The sequence below is a fragment of the Callospermophilus lateralis genome, chromosome 2 (genome assembly GCF_048772815.1).
Source record: "Callospermophilus lateralis isolate mCalLat2 chromosome 2, mCalLat2.hap1, whole genome shotgun sequence".
NCBI classification, from domain to species: Eukaryota; Metazoa; Chordata; class Mammalia; order Rodentia; family Sciuridae; genus Callospermophilus; species Callospermophilus lateralis.
The window spans coordinates 126,304,643-126,327,896 of record NC_135306.1 but is presented as its reverse complement, the minus strand read 5'-3'; the positions used below and the strand labels follow the sequence as shown (position 1 = coordinate 126,327,896).

At 37.6% G+C, this 23,254-nt stretch overlaps 1 protein-coding gene across 1 annotated transcript in view; it reads left to right on the top strand.

Annotated features, from left to right (window-relative positions):
* Nucleotides 1-5,914: 5,914 nt before the first annotated feature.
* Cntn5 (contactin 5) overlaps nucleotides 5,915-23,254 on the top strand; it is a 494,625-nt gene continuing 477,285 nt past the window's right edge. The window contains exons 1-2 of the mRNA XM_076841939.2: nucleotides 5,915-5,930; nucleotides 6,677-6,898. Of these exons, the coding sequence (XP_076698054.2) occupies nucleotides 5,915-5,930; nucleotides 6,677-6,898 (238 nt within the window). The remainder of the gene's footprint in view (nucleotides 5,931-6,676; nucleotides 6,899-23,254) is intronic.

Below are 23,254 nucleotides of genomic sequence, written 5' to 3'. Positions count from 1 at the left end.
GATTCAAGTGGGTTATGAACTCCCATTTTTACCCTAAATAGAGATTGCAGAATCACATCGGTTACACATCCACATTTTTACATAATGTCATATTAGTGACTGTTGTATTCTGCTACCTTTCCAATCCTCTACTATCCCCCCTCCCCTCCCCTCCCATCTTCTCTCTCTACCCCATCTACTGTAATTCATTCCTCTCCTTGTTTTTTTTCCCATTCCCCTCACAGCCTCTTATATGTAATTTTGTATAACAATGAGGGTCTCCTTCCATTTCCATGCAATTTCCCTTTTCTCTCCCTTTCCCTCCCACCTCATGTCTCTGTTAAATGTTAATCTTTTCCTCCTGCTCTTCCTCCCTGCTCTGTTCTTAGTTGCTCTCATTATATCAAAGAAGACATTTGGCATTTGTTTTTTAGGGATTGGCTAGCTTCACTAAGTATAATCTGCTCTAGTGCCATCCATTTCCCTGCAAATTCCATGATTTTGTCATTTTTTAGTGCTGCGTAATACTCCATGATGTATAAATGCCACATTTTTTTTGTATCCATTCATCTATTGAAGGGCATCTGGGTTGGTTCCACAGTCTAGCTATTGTGAATTGTGCTGCTATGAACATCAATGTGGCAGTATCCCTGTAGTATGCTCTTTTAAGGTCTTCAGGGAATAGTCCAAGAAAGGCAATAGCTGGGTCAAATGGTGGTTCCATTCCCAGCTTTCCCAGGAATCTCCATACTGCTTTCCAAATTGGCTGCACCAATTTGCAGTCCCACCAACAATGTACCAGAGTACCCTTTTCCCCACATCCTTGCCAGCACTTGTTGTTGTTTGACTTCCTAATGGCTGCCAATCTTACTGGAGTGAGATGGTATCTTAGGGTGGTTTTGATTTGCATTTCTTTGACTGCTAGAGATGGTGAGCATTTTTTCATGTACTTGTTGATTGATTGTTTGTCCTCCTCTGAGAAGTGACTGTTCAGGTCCTTGACCCATTTGTTGATTGGGTTATTTGTTATCTTATTGAGTTCTTATTATTATCTTTTTTGAGTTCTTTGTATACTCTGGATATTAGGGCTCTATCTGAAGTGTGAGGAGTAAAAATTTGTTCCCATGATGTAGGCTCCCTATTTACCTCTCTTATTGTTTCTCTTGCTGAGAAAAAACTTTTTAGTTTAAGTAAGTCCCATTTGTGGGTTCTTGTTATTAACTCTTGTGGTATGGGGTGTCCTATTAATGAATTTGGAGCCCAACCCCACAATATGTATATCGGAGCCAACTTTTTCTTCTATCAGACGCAGAGTCTCTGATTTGATATCAAGCTCCTTGATCCATTTTGAGTTAACTTTTGTGCATGGTGAGGGGAGGGGATTCAGTTTCATTTTGTTGCATATGGATTTCCAGTTTCCCAACACCATTTGTTGAAGATGCTATCCTTCCTTCATTGCATGCTTTTAGCCCCTTTATCAAATATAAGATAGTTGTAACTTTGTGGATTAGTCTCTGTGTCCTCTATTCTGTACCATTGGTTCACCCACCTGTTTTGGTACCAGTACCATGCTGTTTTAGTTACTATTCCTCTGTAATATAGTTTGAAATCTGGTATCGCTATGCCGCCTGATTCACACTTCCTGCTTAGAGTTGCTTTTGCTATTCTGGGTCTTTTATTTTTCCATATGAATTTCATAATTGCTTTATCTATTTCTACAAGAAATGCCATTGGGATTTTGATTGGCATTGCATTAAACCTATAGAGAACTTTTGGTAATATCGCCATTTTGATGATGTTAGTTCTGCCTATCCATGAACAGGGTATATTTTTCCATCTTCTAAGATCTTCTTCTATTTCTCTCTTTAGGGTTCTGTAGTTTTCATTGTATAAATCTTTCACCTCTTTTGTTAGGTTGATTCCCAAGTATTTTATTTATTTTTTTTTTTTGAGGATATTGTGAATGGAGTATTTTTCCTCATTTCCGTTTCAGAAGTTTTGTCGCTGATGTACAGAAATGCCTTTGATTTATGCGTGTTGATTTTATATCCTGCCACTTTGCTGAATTCATTTATTAGTTCTAGTAGTTTTTTTGTAGATCCTTTTGGGTCTTCTAGGTATAGAATCATGTTGTCCACAAATAGTGATAATTTAAGTTCTTCTTTTCCTATTTTTATGCCTTTAATTTCTTTCATCTGTCTAATTGTTCTGGCCAGTGTTTGGAGAACTATATTGAATAGAAGTGGTGATAGAGGGCATCCCTGTCTTGTTCCTGATTTTAGAGGGAATGCCTTCAATTTTTCTCCATTCAGAATGATGCTAGCCTGAGGCTTAGCATAGATTGCTTTTACAATGTTGAGGTAAGTTATCCCTAGTTTTTATAGAGTTTTGAACATAAAGGGATGCTGTACTTTGTCGAATGCTTTTTCTGCATCTATCGAGATCATATGGTTCTTATCTTTAAATCTATTGATGTGGTGAATAACATTTATTGATTTCCGTATATTGAACCAAACTTGCATCCCAGGGATGAATCCTACTTGATCATGGTGCACAATTTTTTTGATGTGTTTTTGTATCAGATTCGCCAGAATTTTATTGAGGATTTTTGCATCTAGGTTCATTAGAGATATTTGTCTGTAGTTTTCTTTCTTTGAGGTGTCTTTGTCTGGTTTCGGAATCAGGGTGATGTTGGCCTCATGGAATGAATTTGGAAGAGCTCCCTCTTTTTCTATTTCCTGAAATAACTTGAAAAGTATTGGTATTAATTCTTCTTTAAAGGTTTTGTAAAACTCCGCTGTATACCCATCCAGTCCTGGGCTTTTCTTGGTTGGTAGTCTTTTGATTGCTTCTTCTATTTCTTCCATTGATATTGGTCTGTTCAAATTGTGTGTATCCTCCTGACTCAGTCTGGGCATATCATATGACTTAAGAAATTTATCGATGTCTTCACTATCTTCTATTTTATTGGAATATAGGTTTTCAAAATAATTTCTAATTGTCTTCTGTATTTCTGTAGCATCTGTTGTGATATTGCCTTTTTCATCCCATATGTTAGTAATTTGAGTTCTCTCTCTCCTTCTCTTAACAGATTCCTGCATTTGTTGAGTTAATGTATCCCAAAGTTGAGGGCTAAGCAAAGATCTAATTGAAACATACTTTCCCATTGACTTATGCTAATATATCTATTTTATAGATCTCAGGATCCTAGAACCTGAGCGAGGAATAGGGGAACTAGAGATGTCATAGTAAACACTGATTAAACATATTTCTGAGAAATGGAGTGGCGAGTTTGAATGATTGTCCAGGGCACTCAGACCATGAGACTGAAAGAAACCACAGGATAAGGCCTGGGCCTGAATGTAAATAAAATGGACATGGCAGTGTGGAGGTTCATACTCTCTCCAGAGTTTATAAAGTCCCCTTCACCCCTTGGCTCTAACCTCACTGCGCATCTTCCCCACACTGTGTGGAGCAGCTGTGCTCTGTTGTGCATCCCTTCTCTGTAGGTTTTGCCTCTGCACTTGGTCTCTGCCCTATCAGCTATTTCCTTATCTGTGCCAAGAGACTCACTTTCTTTTTCTTCAGTGACATTCTGCTTTCCTTCTTTCCTGTCCAGGTTCAACTTTGGTTTTTCTCTTAAATGTTGATGCTCCCCTGAATTCCATTTTCATTTTTCAACACTCCATTTCTTATTTTAAATACTTCCTTGGCAAACTGACCCATCCTAATAGTTTCAGTAACCCTTTATTCAAGTACCATTTAATCATCTCTCTCCTGAGACTGAACTCTCCGTTTCTTTGGCAGAATGTTATAATTACAATTCCCAAGGTGTTCCTCAGGCTCTCCACCTGTCCAAACCAGAATCCATGGCTCCTCACCTCCAACATATGCCTTTCCCTGAATGCATTGCTTTCCATCCTTCAGTGGCTAGACCATACCTAATTCTTGTCCTTTACTTTTTTTTCAGGCTATTTAGTCTGTAATCTTTCTCATTTTCTTTCCATACATATTACCATCTTCCTATTCTTATTAATCTTTGCTTATCTTATAGCTTTAGGCCCTTGAATAGTGTTTCTGCACTGTGTCCTATTATAATATGGCACTACAGCCAGAATGGACTCTGAAACTTTTGCCATTCCCCTTTCAGAGCTAGACCATATTAGCATGATACTTAAAGCATTTTCATCATTTGGACTTGCTTAATTATTCAGCCTTCCCACTGCCCCCAATTTACTCCCTCAGATTCTGGGCTCCTATTTTAGTTCACTAAGCATGTCATGATGCCTTTCCTTTACAGGTGTTCATAAATTTTCTTTCCTTTGACTGGAATACCTTTCTTCTCTGCTGTGGGCTTTTCTGAGCTAATTGATAATGGGTTCTCAGGACTCTGTTTAGATAGAATTTCCTCTGGAAAGTATTTTCTGATGGTCATGCACTGAATGAGAGGAATCCTTAACCATATCAGAGAGATTCCATGGGTCCTTAAATTATTTTTCTATTACAGTAGATTATAATTGCTTTATATATGACTTTCATTTCCACTGGATTAAAACTTCTTGAAGATGGAGGCAATATCTTATTCACTTTTGTGTCCCTAGTATTTGACACATGATTAATTCTCACTACATGTTTGTTGAATGCATGAATGAATGAATTGCCAGATTTCTAGTAACAGCTTTAGGATCCCATTAATTGATAGAAAAGCAATCACTGTTGCAACAGATGCAACTGATTACATAACAAATGAAGCCCTAGTGTGGAGCACACAGCCAAACTGCCAGTTGTCTCATCTCTATTGACACAAATGGCATAAATCAATTTCTGTACCTCTTGCAGAGTGAACCTAAAGCTGTTATTATACAAAATTACAACCATGATAATGATTCTAGCCTTTTTAATCTTCATTATGGTCTTCTGGTTTTCTATGAATTATCCCTTTCTAGCTTTAAGAACTATAAAAAACAATCTCATATTATTTTAATTTTAACACTAGCCTGGCATGGTTCTTTTTCTCTTCTCTATTTTATAAATGATCAGAGCAAGCAGTTAAAATACTAAGTAGCAGACTGCGCTAGAAATAAATAGGTTCAGAAACTACAACTACAAACCACTTTAAAGGAAAACTCATTCCCTTTTCATTACCTTACACCTCTAGGTGCCAAAAATTGCATTTAATTCCAAGTTTTAAAGGAGATTTTATGTCTATCCATAATCTATTCTCACATAGCTTGCCCAGGAGAAGTTAGCTCTTTTCAGTTAAAATTGATCCACCTTTCACCAGGCTTGTGCTTGAACAGCAAAGACTAAAGGACATGAATCTCTTAACAACTCCTGATGGTCTTGAACCACACATATCATACTCATTTTAAGTGTGGAAAACATCTAAAAATATACTTTATAGAGTTTCAGAGAACTCATATTTACAATTTCACAGTGCAGAAGATGTTAAACTTAATTTGATGCTTAACACCTAACGTGCTATTTTCAAATCACAGAAATGCTTCTAGCATTCCAAAATACCTTTATGAAGAAGTGTAATGATTCTAAGTAATTTTAATTATGAGAAAGCTTACTGAAAAAAATTGCTTGTATCTTACACTAAGTAAGCAATCACTAAGGTCAAATGTCAGATACCTTCAACAAAATTGACTGATTGCTAATAGTATTTCTATGACCAGCAAATTGTCTGGTTGAATTGATATTAGACATAGAAAAAAAATCCCTCTCCAAATTGCTCTTTAATATTATAATTTCTATGTTTTTTTTTAAAAAATTAATTTATGCACCTAAGTTATCTTCCCTGTGAACAAGAAGTAAATTAGTACAATCTATTTCAGGCACTATGCATACCTTTTCTAAGCAAATACTTTGGTAATTAAATTACAGACAAAATATTCTCAGTAATCAATAAAAGAGGGAGCTTTATAATAGTATGCCACTTGATAGTAGTAAGCTTTATAAATTATACAACAAAACATACAAAAGAAATTACATTCAAATTCTTTTTATGTCCCATAGTTATTTTGCTTTTCTAGTTAAAAGTTATAATTTCAAGGTTATTCTAAACTTATGTGCTCCCTTAGATATATTTCCTATGAAATTATAATTTATAGGTGATGCAGACCCAATATATTCAAAGAACATAAGTGAAATTATTTTTTCTTCCCTCCCCTTATTTATTTATTTTTATGTGGTGCTGAGGATCGAATCCAGGGCCTCACACATTCTAGGCAAATACTCTACCACTGAGCCACAACTCTAACCCCTTTTCCCCCCATTCCTATTTTTAACAATAAAAAAGAATCTGATCTAATGTATGTGGGATGAATATTGTTTCAGAATTTTTAATGAAATATTAAGGCAAATGAATAAGGCTGATTCTCAAATATTTCTGACTAGGAAAGTAGAAGGCTTGAACTTTGCGTGCCCATGTTCCTTCCTTTCTTATCTTCTTTCTTTTCTTCCCTCCATCACTATGTTTCTTTATTTGCTTTTTTCCCCCTAATATCTTTTTTTCTTATAAAGCCCAATATTACAGTCAGTATGATTTTCATAATTTTTTGTATTTACACTGTAGTATGAATTTGTTTGCAGCTCCAAGGAAGATTTTTAACCATATCTGTGTAGAAACAAATTTTATTAAAAAAAAATAGTCTCCTTAGAACTCACTTTTTATTATTGTTTTGTTTTACAGAATATTCTGAAGCTCCTCCTGGTCTCCCTACTTCACAATCAGCTTTGCTAAGAATTAAGAAGAGCTCATCCTCATCTCTCTTTGGCTCCAAGGCCAGACAGCGACACAGCAGCCCTTCCTTGGGAACACTGAGTGTCTCTCCGCCCAGCTGGCGAGGGGCAGCTCAACACTATTATTCTCCCATCAGTCTTTATCATTCCTCAGATGCCTTCAAACAAGATGGTAAGTGTCAAAGAAAAACTGCAAAGATGGAGTTAAACAGGCCAGGAATATTTTACTTAAGACTATAGGAATAGGGGTAAAGATGGCTATAATAGAAGACACTGAACTTCACTGTGCTATGACTAAAGGCAGGAGAGTTTCTAAGAGGTATGATGAATTGGAGGAAAATTAGAAGAGTTTAGAGGTGAACTTGGCCAGCCAGATTAGGCTATCTGTGTTTACTGGTGCTTTTTTAAATTGATTTTTTTAAATAAATGACAGCAGAATTCATTACAATTCTTATTACACATATATATCACAATTTTTCATATCTCTGGATATATAAAAAGTAAGTTGACACCAATTTGTGTCTTCATGCATGTACTTTGGATAATGATGTCTATCACATTCCACCATCCTTGCTAATCCCCTGACCGCTCCCTTTCCCTCCCATCCCTCTGCCCTATCTAGAATTCATTTATTCCTCCCATGCTCCCCCTCCCTACCCAACTATGAGTCATCTTCCTTATATCAGAGAAAACATTCTGCATCTGTATTTTGGGGATTGACTAACTTCACTTAGCATTATCTTCTCCAAAGTCATTCATTTACCTGCAAATACCATGATTTTATTCTCTTTTATTGCTGAGTAAAATTCCATTGTGTTTATATGCCACATTTTTTTAATCCATTCATCCACTGAAGGGCATCTAGGTTGGTTCACAGTTTAGCTATTGTGAATTGTGCTGCTATAAACATTGATGTGGCTGTGTCCTGTAGTATGCTGTTTTTAAGTCTTTTGGGCATACAAGGAGAGGGATAGTTGGGTAAATGGTGGTTCCATTCCCAGATTTCCAAGGAATCTCCATACTGCTTTCCATATTGGCTGCACCAATTTGCAGACCCACCAGCAATGTATGAGTGTACCTTTTTTCCCCACATCCTCGCCAACACTTATTGTTGTTTATCTTCATAATCGCTGCCATTCTGACTGGACTGAGATGATATCTTAGAGTAGTTTTGATTTGTAATTCTCTAATTGATAGAGATGATGAACATTGTTTCATATATTTGTTGATTGATTGTATATTCTCTTCTGAGAAGTGTTCATTCAGGTCCTTGGCCCATTTGTTGATTGGGTTATTTGTTTTTTGTTTGTTTGTTTTGTTTTTGGTATTTAGTTTTTGAGCTCTTTATATACCCTAGAGATTAATGCTCTATCTGATATGTGTGGGGTAAAAATTTGTTCCCAGGATGTAGGCTCTCTACCTCACAGATTGTTTCTTTTGCTGAGAAGAAACGTTTTAGTTTGATTCCATCCCGTTTATTGATTCTTGGTTTTAATTCTTGTGCTATAGAAATCTTATTAAGGAAGTTGGGGCCTAATCCCACATGATGAAGATTTGGGCCTACTATTTCTTCTATTAGATGCAGAGTCTCTGGGTTAGGTCCTTGATCCACTTTGAGTTGAGTTTTGTGCATTGTGAGAGATAGGGGTTTAATCCCATTTTGTTGCATATGGATTTCCAGTTTTCCCAGCACCATTTGTTGAAGAGGCTATCTTTTATCCAATGCATGTTTTTGGCACCTTTGTCTAATATAAGATAATTGTAGGTTTGTGGGTTAGTCTCTGTGTCCTCTATTCTGTACCTTGGTCTAACAGTCTGTTTTGGTGCCAAAACCATGGTGGTGTTGTTACTATTGCTCTGTAGTATAGTTTAAGGTCTGGTATAGTGAGGCCAACCTGCTTCACTCTTCCTGCTAAAGATTGCTTTGGCTATTCTGGGTCTCTTATTTTTCCAGATGAATTTCATAATTGCTTTTTCTATTTCTGTGAGGAATGCCATTGAGATTTTGATTGGAATTGTATTATGTCTGTATAGTGCTTTTGGTAGTATGGTCATTTTGATAATATTAATTCTGCCTATCCAAGAGCAAGGTGGATCTTTCTGTCTTCTTTGATTTCTTTCTTTAGGGTTTTTCAGTTTACATTGTATAGATCTGTCACCTCATTTGTTGATTTCCAATTATCTTATTTTTTTTTAGACTATTGTAAATGGGGTAGTAGTCCTCATTTCCTTCTCAGAGGATTTGTCACTGATATAAAGAAATGCCTTTGATTTAGGGTATTCATTTTATATCTTGTTACTCCGTATCATCATCAAATAGTGCCAACTTAAGTTCTTCTTTTCCTATACATATCCCTTTAATTTCTTTCATCTAATTGCTCTGACCAGTCTTTCAAAAACTATGTTGAAGTTCAACTCCTACCCTCTCACAGAGATTGTGACCCTATAATTCTCAATGACTGCATTTCAAATGGATAGCTCTCAGGTCATTGAGACAGACATTGCTGCTTTGCAAAAAAGGCAGAGATTGGGAGATGATTTATGTATCAAAGGAACTGAGAATGCGATTGCAATTTTAAATTTGTAAAAATTAATGTTTTAAAATAAAAGGACATTCAACAGACTACAATAAGGAAAAAAACTGAAATTGATCAAGAAGAGGAAACTACTATTGAGGCCAAATTGGTCATAAATATCTCTTCAATTCTAAATTTCTCTCACATATTTTAATGCATTTAATTATTATTTAATTATACTTAATACAAATCATGATTTAGGATTAAGACTAACTATTATATATTTTTATAAATAAAAATATATTTTTGAATGGCAATTTAGCAATGTATATCAATAACCTTAAAATAGAAGTGTGATATAATCCAATGGTTTTATTTCTAGGTGTATATTCTGTACAAGGAAATAATAAACAGGGCACACACAGGTATATGTATATATTTAGCATTATTTATGAGTGTTAAATAATAAACAATGTCCAACACTAAGATATGGGTTAATTTAAGGACTATTATGTAGCTGTTAACATTAAACTCTGAAAAACATTTTCTAGATTTTCTCTAACCCTGTCATTATTGAACATACAGGAAAACAAAATAGGTATTAGGTTAATTAATAGCCATGGGACACAATAGCCCTTCATTATAAATAGGCTCCATGCCAGTCACTTATATAGCTTATTTCATTCAATTTCTTCAACAAGTATGAATGGTGGTGTATATTGTTACTATATTCTACAGAAATTGAAACTTGTGGATAGGTGAGTATTTTGCACAAGTCACACTGCTAATAAATAGTATACCCAGTTTTCCTTTATATGTCTACTCGTTTTAATAACAGTATATGTGGGCTACATTTCAGTTATAACTGAAGGATTAAACATTTCAAGAAATATTTGCAAAAATTAAATTGCTTGAAGAGATTTTAATGTTGGATATTAAAATGTCAAATTGGATTATGATGCTAGGCACAGGCAAACTCATTTCCTGTGATTATATAACTTGTTTCTAGTGGCCCATCCATAGTGTTGGCATTGAAATTTTATTTATGCACAGTGTTAGCACTCTAAATATGTTTTATTTACCAAACTATATTTAAACTCAGTATAAATATTAAAATTCCCACTACTTTAAATTCAATGTTACACTCAATCAGGCAGAGATATTTGGGGATTTGTGTTCTTCGGGCATTTTTATATTATGGGATTATGTATAAGTAGAATGTATTGAGTGTTGAGAACTATGAATACTCATTTGGTATAATTTGCTACCAACTAGTATTCTACTCTTTTGTTCACTTGTTCCAAATGAAAGTTCAGGAACCTTACAATGATAAGTAAAATATAGCAAGAAATATGAGTTAAAATATGTAACAATTAGGCAAACAATAAACATTAAGATATATTGTGGAGCCAAGCATGAGGCTAATTCAAATTAAATGTTGTAAACACCTGCATTTATAGTAGAATATATACTTGCTATGCATGTCCCATTTTGGGTAATTAGCAGCCAAGGAATGAGATATTCTGTTCAATTATTTAATTATTCTGTCAATATTTGACAGTCTTCAAACACTGAAAAAGAATTGTTATTCAACAGAAGCACAACTGTTTCCAACACAAGTCAGACACAGTTTTCTGGAGAGTCCTCATTAAGCCTTTATTATTTGTTAAAATGGGCACTGACCTGAACTTTACTTATTTATTTATTTATACCAAGAATTAAATCCAGGGATGGTTGACCATTGAGCCATAACCTGCAGCCCTTGTTTTTTTTAAATATATATTTTATTTAGAGACAGGGTTCTAAGAGTTGCTTAGGACCTTGCTAAGTTGCTGAAGCTGGCTTTGAACTCACAATCTTCCTGCTTTGGCCCCTGAGCTGCTGGAATACAGCATGTGTCACCACACCCAGCCTGAACATCATTTTTACTATACAAAAAAAAATTTCACTTCATTTCCCCTTTAATACAGGGACATAGAATAAAAATAGCAACAACAAAAGGATGAGTTTTTATCTAAATCTGTACTCCTGGATCTTAAATGTACCTGCAAGTCATTCATTTGAGTATCTTAAAATATAAATCCCATTTTGAAGATCTGGAGTGGGGTCAGATTATCTCAGTTAGAAAACATCTCCTTGGTGATACTGATGCTGCTCGTCTATACTTGGAGTAGCAAGGCCCTAGTCTGGGAACCAATTTAATATGATGTATACCTTCTGTGGATCTAGCTTAATCCACATTTTACAATATCCAGAAGAGTGGATAGTTTGAGTATTTCCCACGTGATTTTTCCTAACCACTATTGTCTCATCTGAGTATTTGATAGATCTTGGCTAGCTGTGATTTTTGAATTCTTTCTCTCTGACAAGAGTCTGACATATAGCTTTTGTCAGGTAATTCCCTTTAGCCTTGATAAAGAGTAAACCTGAGGTTGACATGCTCTTGTGAAAAATGAGAACTCTAACAGAGCCTGAATAGAAAGCTATCCCACTTATGCTCAGAGTTAAACCAAGGAGCACCATGGGTGGAACAAAGATTTTTCTTATAAATGTAAAAACTCAGTTTGAAGAGCAATTTGGTGAAGTGATTCCACTCCTGGATATGAATCCTGGTAAAACACTCCTACACATTAACAGGAAAATTAAAAGTACGTTAAGTACAATATATGTTTAAAGTAAAAATTGGAAAACCTCAGAAGTCCATCAGAAGGGATACAGACAAATAAATTGTATTTTTACCCTCAATGGAAAGCTACAGCTGTGAAGTGATTGGTTTATAACTTTATGAAACAAAATGCATATGTCTTAAAATATAATGGTCAATTTAAGAAGATTATTATAAATAATTACAAATATATTATGCCATTTTTGAAACAATTAAGGGACTTTATATGTATACATGTATGTAGTAGTTTTAATGCATGAACTTGAAACCACAGTGGACTCTAGAGCTTACCTCTGAGGTCAAAGGGAACATGTGAGAAGGAAAGGAGTACCAGGAGATAGATAGATAGATCCACAACTTAGTTATATTTAATTTCTTAAAATCTCTGAAACAAATATGATGACACCTGTAGTAGGTACTGGCATCTGTAATGGCTCCCAATGATTCCCATCTCCTGGCATTTATAATATAATGTCTCCCCGCTGTCAGAACTCTACTGTTAACTTGCTTCTGGAGAAGAGATTCTGACAAAAATAATGGGATATGACTTTCAACGTGGGGCTGCAAAAGATCCTGGCTTTGTCTTATTCACCTTCCTTAGTCTCTGGCTTGCTCTTGCTAATGAAAGTCAGCTAATGTTGAGAGAAGTCTCCACTGAGAATGGCCTCTGGACAATAGTCCTTGAGTAATTGAGGTACTCAGTCCCACAATCCTCGGGAACTGAACACAACAAATTATCACATGAGGGAGTTCACAGTTGGATCTGTGAAGCTGTTCCAATCTTGATGTGAAGCTATGGTCCCACTTGACCAAAGACACACATTCATAGGACCTGGTTAAACTATACCTGGTTTCTTGACCCTTGGAGATAGATGATAAACATACGGTTTTGTTTTTTTTTTGTTGTTGTTGTTGTTTTATGTGTATCCCTCCTGTTAATCTTACCATACCTCTACATTTTCTACAGAGAATTCTTTTCACAAATTTATATTTCCAACGTTTCTTTCATCCATTTCATCTATTTTCATTTTCTATGTCATCTTGTGATCATCCCCACAGCTCGGTATATTTTTCTAGGCAGAAAATCCCTATATTCAGTCAAGATTTATTTATTCAAGTCTTTATTATATATTATTCTTCATTCTCCTTAATATTCTATACAAAACCCGCTTTTCAGTTCTATTTATTACAGTAACAGATGCCGGGAAAAAAAAAAAAAGGCACTTTGAGTGGAAGAGAGAAAAATCAAATCTTCCTACTATTTTATTTAATAGTTTATTTTAAAGGTTTTATGATTTATTCATTCTATTCAAAATTGTAAAATATTTAAGATATAAAAGAAATTTCATAAAAATCTCAGGACAATATATTAGCTTTATTAAATTTTAATATTTTGCCAAATTTGCTTTAGTATTATTTTTTACATATAATTTAAATTTAAAGCTTCTGAAAACTTTGTTCAGATCATGTCTCCCCTTTTAGTCTTTTAGGAACCATTATATGAGTTTTGTTACTCACCTAAATGTAATGATATCATTACCATTCTGATTTATTTATTTTTTTTTAATTAATTTTTATTGTAGGTTGTTCAAAACATTACATAGTTCTTGATATATCATATTTCACACTTTGATTCAAGTGGGATATGAACTCCCATTTTTACCCCATATACAGATTGCAGAATCACTTCAGTTGCACAACCATTGATTTACATATTGCCATTCTGGAGTCTGTTGTATTCTGCTGCCTTTCCTATCCTCTACTATCCCCCCTCCCCCCTCCCCTCCCCTCTTCTCTCTCTACCCCCTCTACTGTAATTCATTTCTCCCCCTTATATTTTCCCTCCTTTCCCCTCACTTCCTCTTGTATGTAATTTTGTATACCCCTGAGGGTCTCCTTCCATTTACATGCAATTTCCCTTCTCTCTCCCTTTCCCTCCCACCTCTCATCCCTGTTTAATGTTAATCTTCTTCTCATGCTCTTCTTCCCTACTCTGTTCTTAGTTACTCTCCTTATATCAAAGAAGACATTTGGCATTTGTTTTTAAGGGATTGGCTAGCTTCACTTAGCATAATCTGCTCTAATGCCATCCATTTCCCTCCAAATTCTATGATTTTGTCATTTCTTAATGCAGAGTAATACTCCATTGTGTATAAATGCCACATTTTTTTTATCCATTCGTCTATTGAAGGGCATCTAGGTTGGTTCCACAGTCTTGCTATTGTGAATTGTGCTGCTATGAACATGGGTGTAGCAGTGTCCCTATAGTGTGCTCTTTTTAGGTCTTTAGGGAATAGAACGAGTAGTGGAATAGCTGGATCAAATGGCCGCACCAATTTGCAGTCCCACCAGCAATGTACAAGAGTACCCTTTTCCCCACATCCTCGCCAGCACTTGTTGCTGTTTGACTTCCTAATGGCTGCCAATCTTACTGGAGTGAGATGGTATCTTAGGGTGGTTTTGATTTGCATTTCTCTGACTGCTAGAGATGGTGAGCATTTTTTCATATACTTGTTGATTGATTGTATGTCCTCCTCTGAGAAATTTCTGTTCAGGTCCTTGGCCCATTTGTTGATTGGGTTATTCGTTATCTCATTGTCTAATTTTTTTAGTTCTTTGTATATTCTGGATATTAGGGCTCTGTCTGAAGTGTGAGGAGTAAAGATTTGTTCCCAGGACGTAGGCTCCCTATTTACCTCTCTTATTGTTTCTTTTGCTGAGAAAAAACTTTTTAGTTTTAGTAAGTCCCATTTGTTGATTCTAGTTATTAACTATTGTGCTATGGGTGTCCTATTGAGGAATTTGGAGCCTGACCCCACAGTATGTAGATCATAGCCAACTTTTTCTTCTATCAGACGCCATGTCTCTGATTTGATATCAAGTTCCTTGATCCACTTTGAGTTAACTTTTGTGCATGGCGAGAGAAAGGGATTCAGTTTCATTTTGTTGCATATGGATTTCCAGTTTTCCCAACACCATTTGTTGAAGATGCTATCCTTCTTCCATTTCATGCTTTTAGCCCCTTTATCAAATATAAGATAGTTGTAGTTTTGTGGATTGGTTTCTGTGTCCTCTATTCTGTACCATTGGTCCACCTGACTGTTTTGGTACCAGTACCATGCTGTTTTTGTTACTATTGCTCTGTAGTATAGTTTGAAGTCTGGTATAGCTATACCGCCTGATTCACATTTCCTGCTTAGAATTGTTTTTGCTATTCTGGGTCTTTTATTTTTCCATATGAATTTCATGATTGCTTTCTCTATTTCTACAAGAAATGCCATTGGGATTTTGATTGGCATTGCATTAAACCTATAGAGAACTTTTGGTAATATCGCCATTTTGATGATGTTACTTCTACCTATCCATGAACAGGGTATATTTTTCCATCTTCTAAGATCTTCTTCTATTTCTCTCTTTAGGGTTCTGTAGTTTTCATTGTATAAGTCTTTCACCTCTTTTGTTAGGTTGATTCCCAAGTATTTTATTTTCTTTGAGGATATTGTGAATGGGGTGGTTGTCCTCATTTCCATTTCAGAGGATTTGTCGCTGATATACAGGAATGCCTTTGATTTATGCGTGTTGATTTTATAGCCTGCCACTTTGCTGAATTCATTTATTAGCTCTAATAGTTTCTTTGTAGACCCTTTTGGGTCTGCTAGGTATAGAATCATGTCATCTGCAAATAGTGATAATTTGAGTTCTTCTTTTCCTATTTTTATGCCTTTAATTTCTTTCGTCTGTCTAATTGCTCTGGCCAGTGATTCGAGAACTATGTTGAACAGAAGTGGTGAGAGAGGGCATCCCTGTCTTGTTCCAGATTTTAGAGGGAATGCCTTCAGTTTTTCTCCATTCAGAATGATGCTAGCCTGAGGCTTAGCATAGATTGCTTTTACAATGTTGAGGTATGTTCCTGTTATCCCTAGTTTTTCTAGAGTTTTGAACATAAAGGGATGCTGTACTTTGTCGAATGCTTTTTCCGCATCTATCGAGATGACCATATGGTTCTTATTTTTAAGCCTGTTGATGTGGTGAATAACATTTATTGATTTCCGTATATTGAACCAACCTTGCATCCCAGGGATAAATCCTACCTGATCATGGTGCACAATTTTTTTGATATGTTTTTGTATCCGGTTCGCCAGAAGTTTATTGAGGATTTTTGCATCTAGGTTCATTAGAGATATTGGTCTGTAGTTTTCTTTCTTTGAAGTGTCTTTGTCTGGTTTAGGAATCAGGGTGATGTTGGCCTCATAGAATGAATTTGGAAGTTCTCCCTCTTTTTCTATTTCCTGAAATAGCTTGAAAAGTATTGGTGTTAATTCCTCTTTAAAGGTTTTGAAAAACTCTGCTGTATACCCATCCGGTCCTGGGCTTTTCTTAGTTGGTAGTCTTTTGATGGTATCTTCTATTTCCTCAATTGATATTGGTCTGTTTAGGTTGTCAATATCCTCCTGACTCAATCTGGGCAAATCATATGACTTAAGAAATTTATCGATGCCTTCACTATCTTCTATTTTATTGGAGTATAAGGATTCAAAATAATTTCTGATAATCTTCTGTATTTCTGAAGTGTCTGTTGTGATATTGCCTTTTTCATCCCGTATGCTGGTAATTTGAGTTCTCTCTCTTCTTCTCTTTGTTAGCGTGGCTAAGGGTCTGTCGATTTTATTTATTTTTTCAAAGAACCAACTTTTAGTTTTGTCAATTTTTTCAATTGTTTCTTTCGTTTCGATTTCATTAATTTCAGCTCTGATTTTAATTATTTCTTGTCTTCTACTTCTTTTGCTGTTGTTTTGCTCTTCTTTTTCTAGGATTTTGAGTTGAAGTATTAGATCATTTATTTGTTGGTTTTTTCTTTTTTTAAGGAATGAACTCCAAGCAATAAATTTTCCTCTTAGAACTGCTTTCAATGTGTCCCATAGATTCCGATATGTTGTGTCTGTGTTTTCATTTATCTCTAAGAATTTTTTAATTTCCTCCTTGATGTCTTCTATAACCCATTGATCTTTCAGTAACCTATTGTTCATTCTCCAAGTGATGCATGATTTTTCCTTACTTCTTTTGTCGTTGATTTTCAATTTCATTCCATTATGATCAGATAATATGCATGGTATTATCTCTACTCCTTTATATTGTCTAATAGTTGCCCTGTGACATAATATATGATCTATTTTTGAGAAGGATCCATGTGCTGCTGAGAAAAAAGTGTAACTGCTTGATGTTGGGTGGTATATTCTATATATGTCAATTAAGTCTAGGTTATTAATTGTGTTATTGAGCTCTATAGTTTCCTTATTCAACTTTTGTTTGGAAGATCTGTCCAGTGGTGAGAGAGGTGTGTTGAAGTCTCCCATGATTATTGTATGGTGGTCTATTAGACTCTTGAACTTGAGAAGAGTTTGTTTGATGAACATAGCTGCACCATTGTTTGGGGCATATATATTTATGATTGTTATGTCTTGTTGGTGTATGGTTCCCTTGAGAAGTATGTAGTGTCCCTCTTCATCCCTTTTGATTAACTTTGGCTTGAAATCTATTTTATTTGAAATGAGTATGGACACTCCTGCTTGTTTCCGAAGTCCATATGAGTGATATGATTTTTCCCAACCTTTCACCTTCAGTCTATGTATGTCTTTTCCTATCAAATGCGTCTCCTGAAGGCAGCATATTGTTGGGTCTTGTTTAGTGATCCATTCTGCTAGCCTGTGTCTCTTAATTGGTGAGTTTAAGCCATTAACATTTAGAGTTATTATTGAGATATGGGTTGTTCTTCCAGCCATATTTGTTTATTTATGTTACTAAACATGGTTTGTTTTCCTCTTTGATTATTCCCCCCACCTTTACTGTACTACCTCCCGCTGTTGGTTTTCATTGATATTTTCCATTTCCTCTTCCTGTAATATTTTGCCGAGGATGTTTTGAAGAGCTGGTTTTCTAGCTGCAAATTCTTTTAACTTTTGTTTATCATGGAAGGTTTTAATTTCATCTTCCATCCTGAAGCTTAATTTCGCGGGATACACAATTCTTGGTTGGAACCCCTTTTCTTTCAGTGTTTGAAATATGTTATTCCAGGATCTTCTAGCTTTCAGAGTTTGTGTTGAAAGATCAGCTGTTATCCTGATTGGTTTACCCCTAAATGTAATCTGCTTCCTTTCTCTTGTAGCTTTTAAAATTCTCTCCTTATTCTGTATGTTGGGCATCTTCATTATAATGTGTCTAGGTGTGGATCTCTTATGATTTTGCACATTCGGCGTCCTGTAGGCTTCTAGGATTTGGGATTCTGTCTCATTCTTCAAGTCTGGGAAGTTTTCTCGTATTATTTCATTGAATAGATTGCTCATTCCTTTGGTTTGGACCTCAATACCTTCCTGTATCCCCATGACCCTTAAGTTGGGTCTCTTTATGTTATCCCATATTTCTTGAATGTTCTGCTCATGGTTTCTTAACAGCTTTGCTGAGCTGTCTATGTTCTTCTCCAGTTGAAATACTTTGTCTTCATTGTCTGATGTTCTATCTTCTAAGTGTTCTACTCTGCTGGTAGTATTCTCAATTGAGTTTTTAAGTTGGTTTATTGTTTCCTGCATTTCCAGGATTTCTGTTTGTTTGTTTTTTATAACCTCTATCTCCCTGTATAATTGATCTTTTGCTTCTTGGATTTGTTTATGTAATTTATTGTCGAAGTGGTCGAAGTGGTCTTTCATTGTCTGATTTTGCTGTCTAATGTCTTCCTTGAGACTCCAGATCATCTGAAGCATGTATATCCTGAATTCTTTATCTGACATTCCATCTGCTGCAGATATTACCTCTTCTAAAGTTGAGTTGACCTGCATTGCTTGTGGTCCTTTCTTTCCTTGTCTTTTCATACTGATCACGTTTCTTTCTGCTTGGTGAAACTGTTGTGTTATTGATTTTTCCCCCTATATATTTATATTGCTCTTGTATAGCTGCAAAGTCTCCCTCGCAGGCTTTGGCGGTGCCTCTGCCCCTCCTCCAATTGAGGCAATGTGCCTTCCACGCCAGGAGGCCGCTGTACCTGTACTTTCGATGGGCCTGTTCTTTCGGTGGTCACAGGTCCGCCTACCTTGCAGGCGTGAGCAGCGGCTTTGCCCCTCCGCTGGCCACTAGGCCTGTTCTGTCTGTCGGTTGCAGATCTGTCTACCTAAAAGGCGCTGGTGGTGGCTCTGCCCCTCCCCCGACCGGGGCTATGTATCTGGCGGGCCACTGGGCCTGTTTTGTCGGTGGTCACGGTTCCGCCTACCTTGCACACGCGTGGAGCAGCTGTTTCATTAGTGCCTGGGCACACTCTCCTTGTTTGCCTCCCTCAGGCCCTAAGTTTGTAGAGCTTGGGGCTGAGAACCCCCAGCAAATTTGCTTACCTTCTGGTAGCCACGCCCCCGTATCTGGTGCAAGAGACCTCAGTTGTCAGCACTGGTGGGAGCTGTAGCAGGGAGGCCCGCGCTGCGCGGCTCCCGCTGGCTCCTGCGTCAGCGCCGCCTCAGCTCCCGCCGGTTCCCGTGCCGCTGCCGCGGTTCCCGCCAGCTCCAGTCGGCTCCCTCGCCGCTCCTGCTAATTTAGAATCCGCTGGGAAGGAATCTCTTTGGCCGATCTTTGGTGACTTCCCCTCTCTGCTATGGCGGGCCCCTGGCTCCTTGCAGGAGTGACCGAAGGGAGAGGTGGAACTGGCTTGTCTCTGGTCTGACACAATCTCTGGTTTTAGATCCCAGTTCGCTAATTCATAGAGGCTTGGTTAGATTTCCTTCCCATCCTCTCAAGGGGGGGAGCCCTTTCCCGGGTGGGTAGGGCCGTTAGCAGAGCCGGAAGGGCACGTGCCTTCTGTCGGGCCAGGCGGGGACCCTTCTGGCTGCTCTGGGCTGCCGGGGGCGCCCACAGAGCCAGGCAGATGGCGCCCGCGTGGCTAAGAGCCGGGCGGGGTGACCCTTCGCAGAGCGGGCGGGCCGCCAGGAGTGCCGGGATGGTGGGAGCTGTCTGCCGGCCGGGCAGGGACCCTTCTCGACGAGCAGGGCCGCTGGGGGCGCTTGTAAAGCCGGGCGGCTGCAGCCTCGTGGCTAAGACCCAGGCGGGCGGGGTGGCTGTTTGCAGGGCAAGAGCGGGACCGCCAGGGTAGCCGGGATGGCGGAAACTGTCTGTTGGCCGGGCAGGGACCCTTCTCACTGAGCAGGGCCGCCGGGGGCGCTTGTAAAGCCGGGCGGCTGCAGCCTCGTGGCTAAGAACCAGGTGGGCGGGGTGGCTGTTTGCAGAGCAAGAGCGGAATGGCGGGAGCTGTCTGCCGGCCTGGAGGGGACCCTTCTCGCCGAGCAGGGCCGCCGGGGGCGCTTGTAAAGCCGGGTGGCTGCAACCGCGTGGCTAAGACCCAGGCGGGCGGGGTGGCTGTTTGCAGGGCAAGAGCGGGACCGCCAGGGTAGCCGGGATGGTGGAAGCTGTCTGTCGGCCGGGCAGGGACCCTTCTCGCCGAGCAGGGTCGCCGGGGGCGCTTGTAAAGCCGGGCGGCTGCAGCCTTGTGGCTAAGAACCAGGCGGGCGGGGTGGCTGTTTGCAGAACAAGAGCGGAATGGCGGGAGCTGTCTGCCGGCAGGGCGGGGACCCTTCTCGCCGAGCAGGGCCGCCGGGGGTGCTTGTAAAGCCGGGTGGCTGCAGCAAGCATGGCTAAGAACCAAGCGGGCGGGGTGGCTGTTTGCAGAACAAGAGTGGAATGGCGGGAGCTGTCTGCCGGCCGGGCGGGGACCCTTCTCGCCGAGCAGGGCCGCCGGGGGCCGCTTGTAAAGCCGGGTGACTGCAGCCGCGTGGCTAAGAACCAGCCGGGTGGGGTGGCTGTTCGCCGAGCGAAAGCAGGGCCGCCAGGGTAGCCGGGATGGCGGGAGCTGTCTGCTGGCTGGGCGGGGACCCTTCTGCCGCGCTGCTCTGGGCCGCCTGCCGCTTGCAGAAGCGGCGGGTGGCCGCGGGATTGGACTCTGAGCCCGCGCTGCCGGTCAAGTTTCACTTGTCTGGGGCAAACTGTCACATCTAATCAACTTACTAATTCTCGGCAGGTCTCCTTTCAACGGAATTTTGCTAGAAGATCCTCAGTAGGTAGAATGTAGCTGTTTTAATTGGTGTTTCTGATCCCGTTAATGTGGAGATATTGAAAGTGCAGCTTCCTCGCCGGCCACCATGTTGGATCCCCACCATTCTGATTTAAATCTATAAAATACATGTACTTACCTTTAATGTAAATTTTACTCAGTATGTCATTCATGATCTACCTTTTCTGGATAAATATTATATCCCTGCTGTTCATCTATCTTGATATTTGCAGTTCTGAGTTCCTTTTATACCCTATAAGGCACATCACTGTATGACTACTATAATAAACATTTCTTTTTGATGAGTATTTAGATTGTTTTTAATTTTCAGTTGTTGGAACATCAAGTGAATGTTCTTTTGCATTTTTTGTTGACAACTATGCTATACACATTTTAGAAGTGCTATTTTTATATTAAACTATATGTACAGTTGCAACTCTTTTTAATATTGTTATATTGCTTTACATATTTCTGCAAGAATGTTCCAACTTCTCTATGTTGTTAACAAGCCCTAATATTTTTTCCAAATCCTTCAAATTCTATGTTGTTTTTTGGTTTTATTTTACATTTCCTTGATTAGTAAGGTTAAAATTATATTAGGTACATATCAAATATTCTGCTTCTCTCTTCTGTATATTGCTTATTCATATATATTGTTTTTCCTATTAGAACATTTATCTTTTTACTATTATGTAGAAAATTTATAAACCATTGGTAAAATTCAATAAAATTCATTATAAATATCTTCTCTAAGCATTTACCTTGTCTTTTTATCATGTCAATGGATATTTTGTTCAATAGAATTTTTAATTTCCACATAATCAGAGATAGTAATATTTTCTTTTATAGTCTCTGCTTTTTGTATCTTAAGTATAAACCTTTTTTACTGTGATGTTTTATTCATTTCTTACTTTAAATTTGGATTTTATTGTTTAGGTATTTGAATTACTTAAAGTAGTTTTGCATATAACATTAACGACAATATCAGTTTTTTTTCTATTTTCAGAGTACTGTTTATAAACTAATATAAACTACTGTTTTATAAAACCACCTCTATCATGTTTTCCAACATATTTTAAATTTTTTAATAATCAAGTTTTTTAACATATTTTGTTAGATTTATTACTAGATTTCATCAGTTTTCTTCTCTGAGGAAACAGTAACATAGTAAACATAGTTGTCTGTAGTCTGAATCTGTTAAATCTGGTATCTAGAATCCCAGGGCTCTGTTTCTGTTGTCTGATATTTTCTGTTAGCTCTTGCCCATATGGTCTTGTCCTATATTATGTGGTGGATAGTGCATTAGAAAAAATTACTTGTAAAAGTAGCTAGCTGTGTGGTTAGGGAAGAAACAAAACCAGAGAAGCAAAAAAAAAAAAAAAAAGAAAGAAAAAAAGATTTGTTCATAATAAGCCAGTGTCTCCACATTTTTTACTTTTTTTTTTTTTTAGGACATTTTTCAATATTCCATGCCTCTTATTGGCTAGATTCAGTTTTCTATATTTGATTCCTCTGTTTTGGATTTTACATATTACATGCAAATTCATTTTTTTGTACCTGAGAATGAAACCAGTAGTGCTTAACCACTGAGTCAAATCCTCAGCTATTTTTTAAATATTATATTTAGAGGCAAGTTGTTGAGGCTGACTTCGTAGTGGTGATCCTCCTGCCTCAGCCTCCCAAGCTTCTGGGAATACAGTGCTTGCCACCACCCGGAATAACTATTCTATTACATATTATCATCAACTATTCTTTCATTGATTATCATTTTCATACTTAACTCAGAAATTTCCCAAGTATAAGTTTATTCAATAATTTTATTTTTTCAACATGTCATATTTGCAAGCTTACATACTTATTAACTTTGTTATGATTAATTTTACCTTTTATTTTAGAAAGCTGTAAAATTAATATTGAATTATATTTTTACTTTTTACTATCTGTAGTCACGATTTCATCTCTCTGTGTTCACTTTCTTGGTGAAGCATATTCCTTAATACTGAGAATAAGACTGTGTTTGTATGTTTGAATATATCTTTATTGTGTCTTCACTCTTTTTAAAATTTATTTTAGTTGTAGATGGACACAATATCTTTATTTTAAATACTTTTTGTGATGCTGAGGATCAAACCCAGTGCCTCACATGTGCTAGGCAAGTGCTATACCACTGAGCTACAACCTCTATCTATCACTTAAGAGGCCTTTGCTCTTAAGTAATAGATATTTAACAGGGTGTAAAATTTGAAGCTGACAGTTATTTTCCCTGAA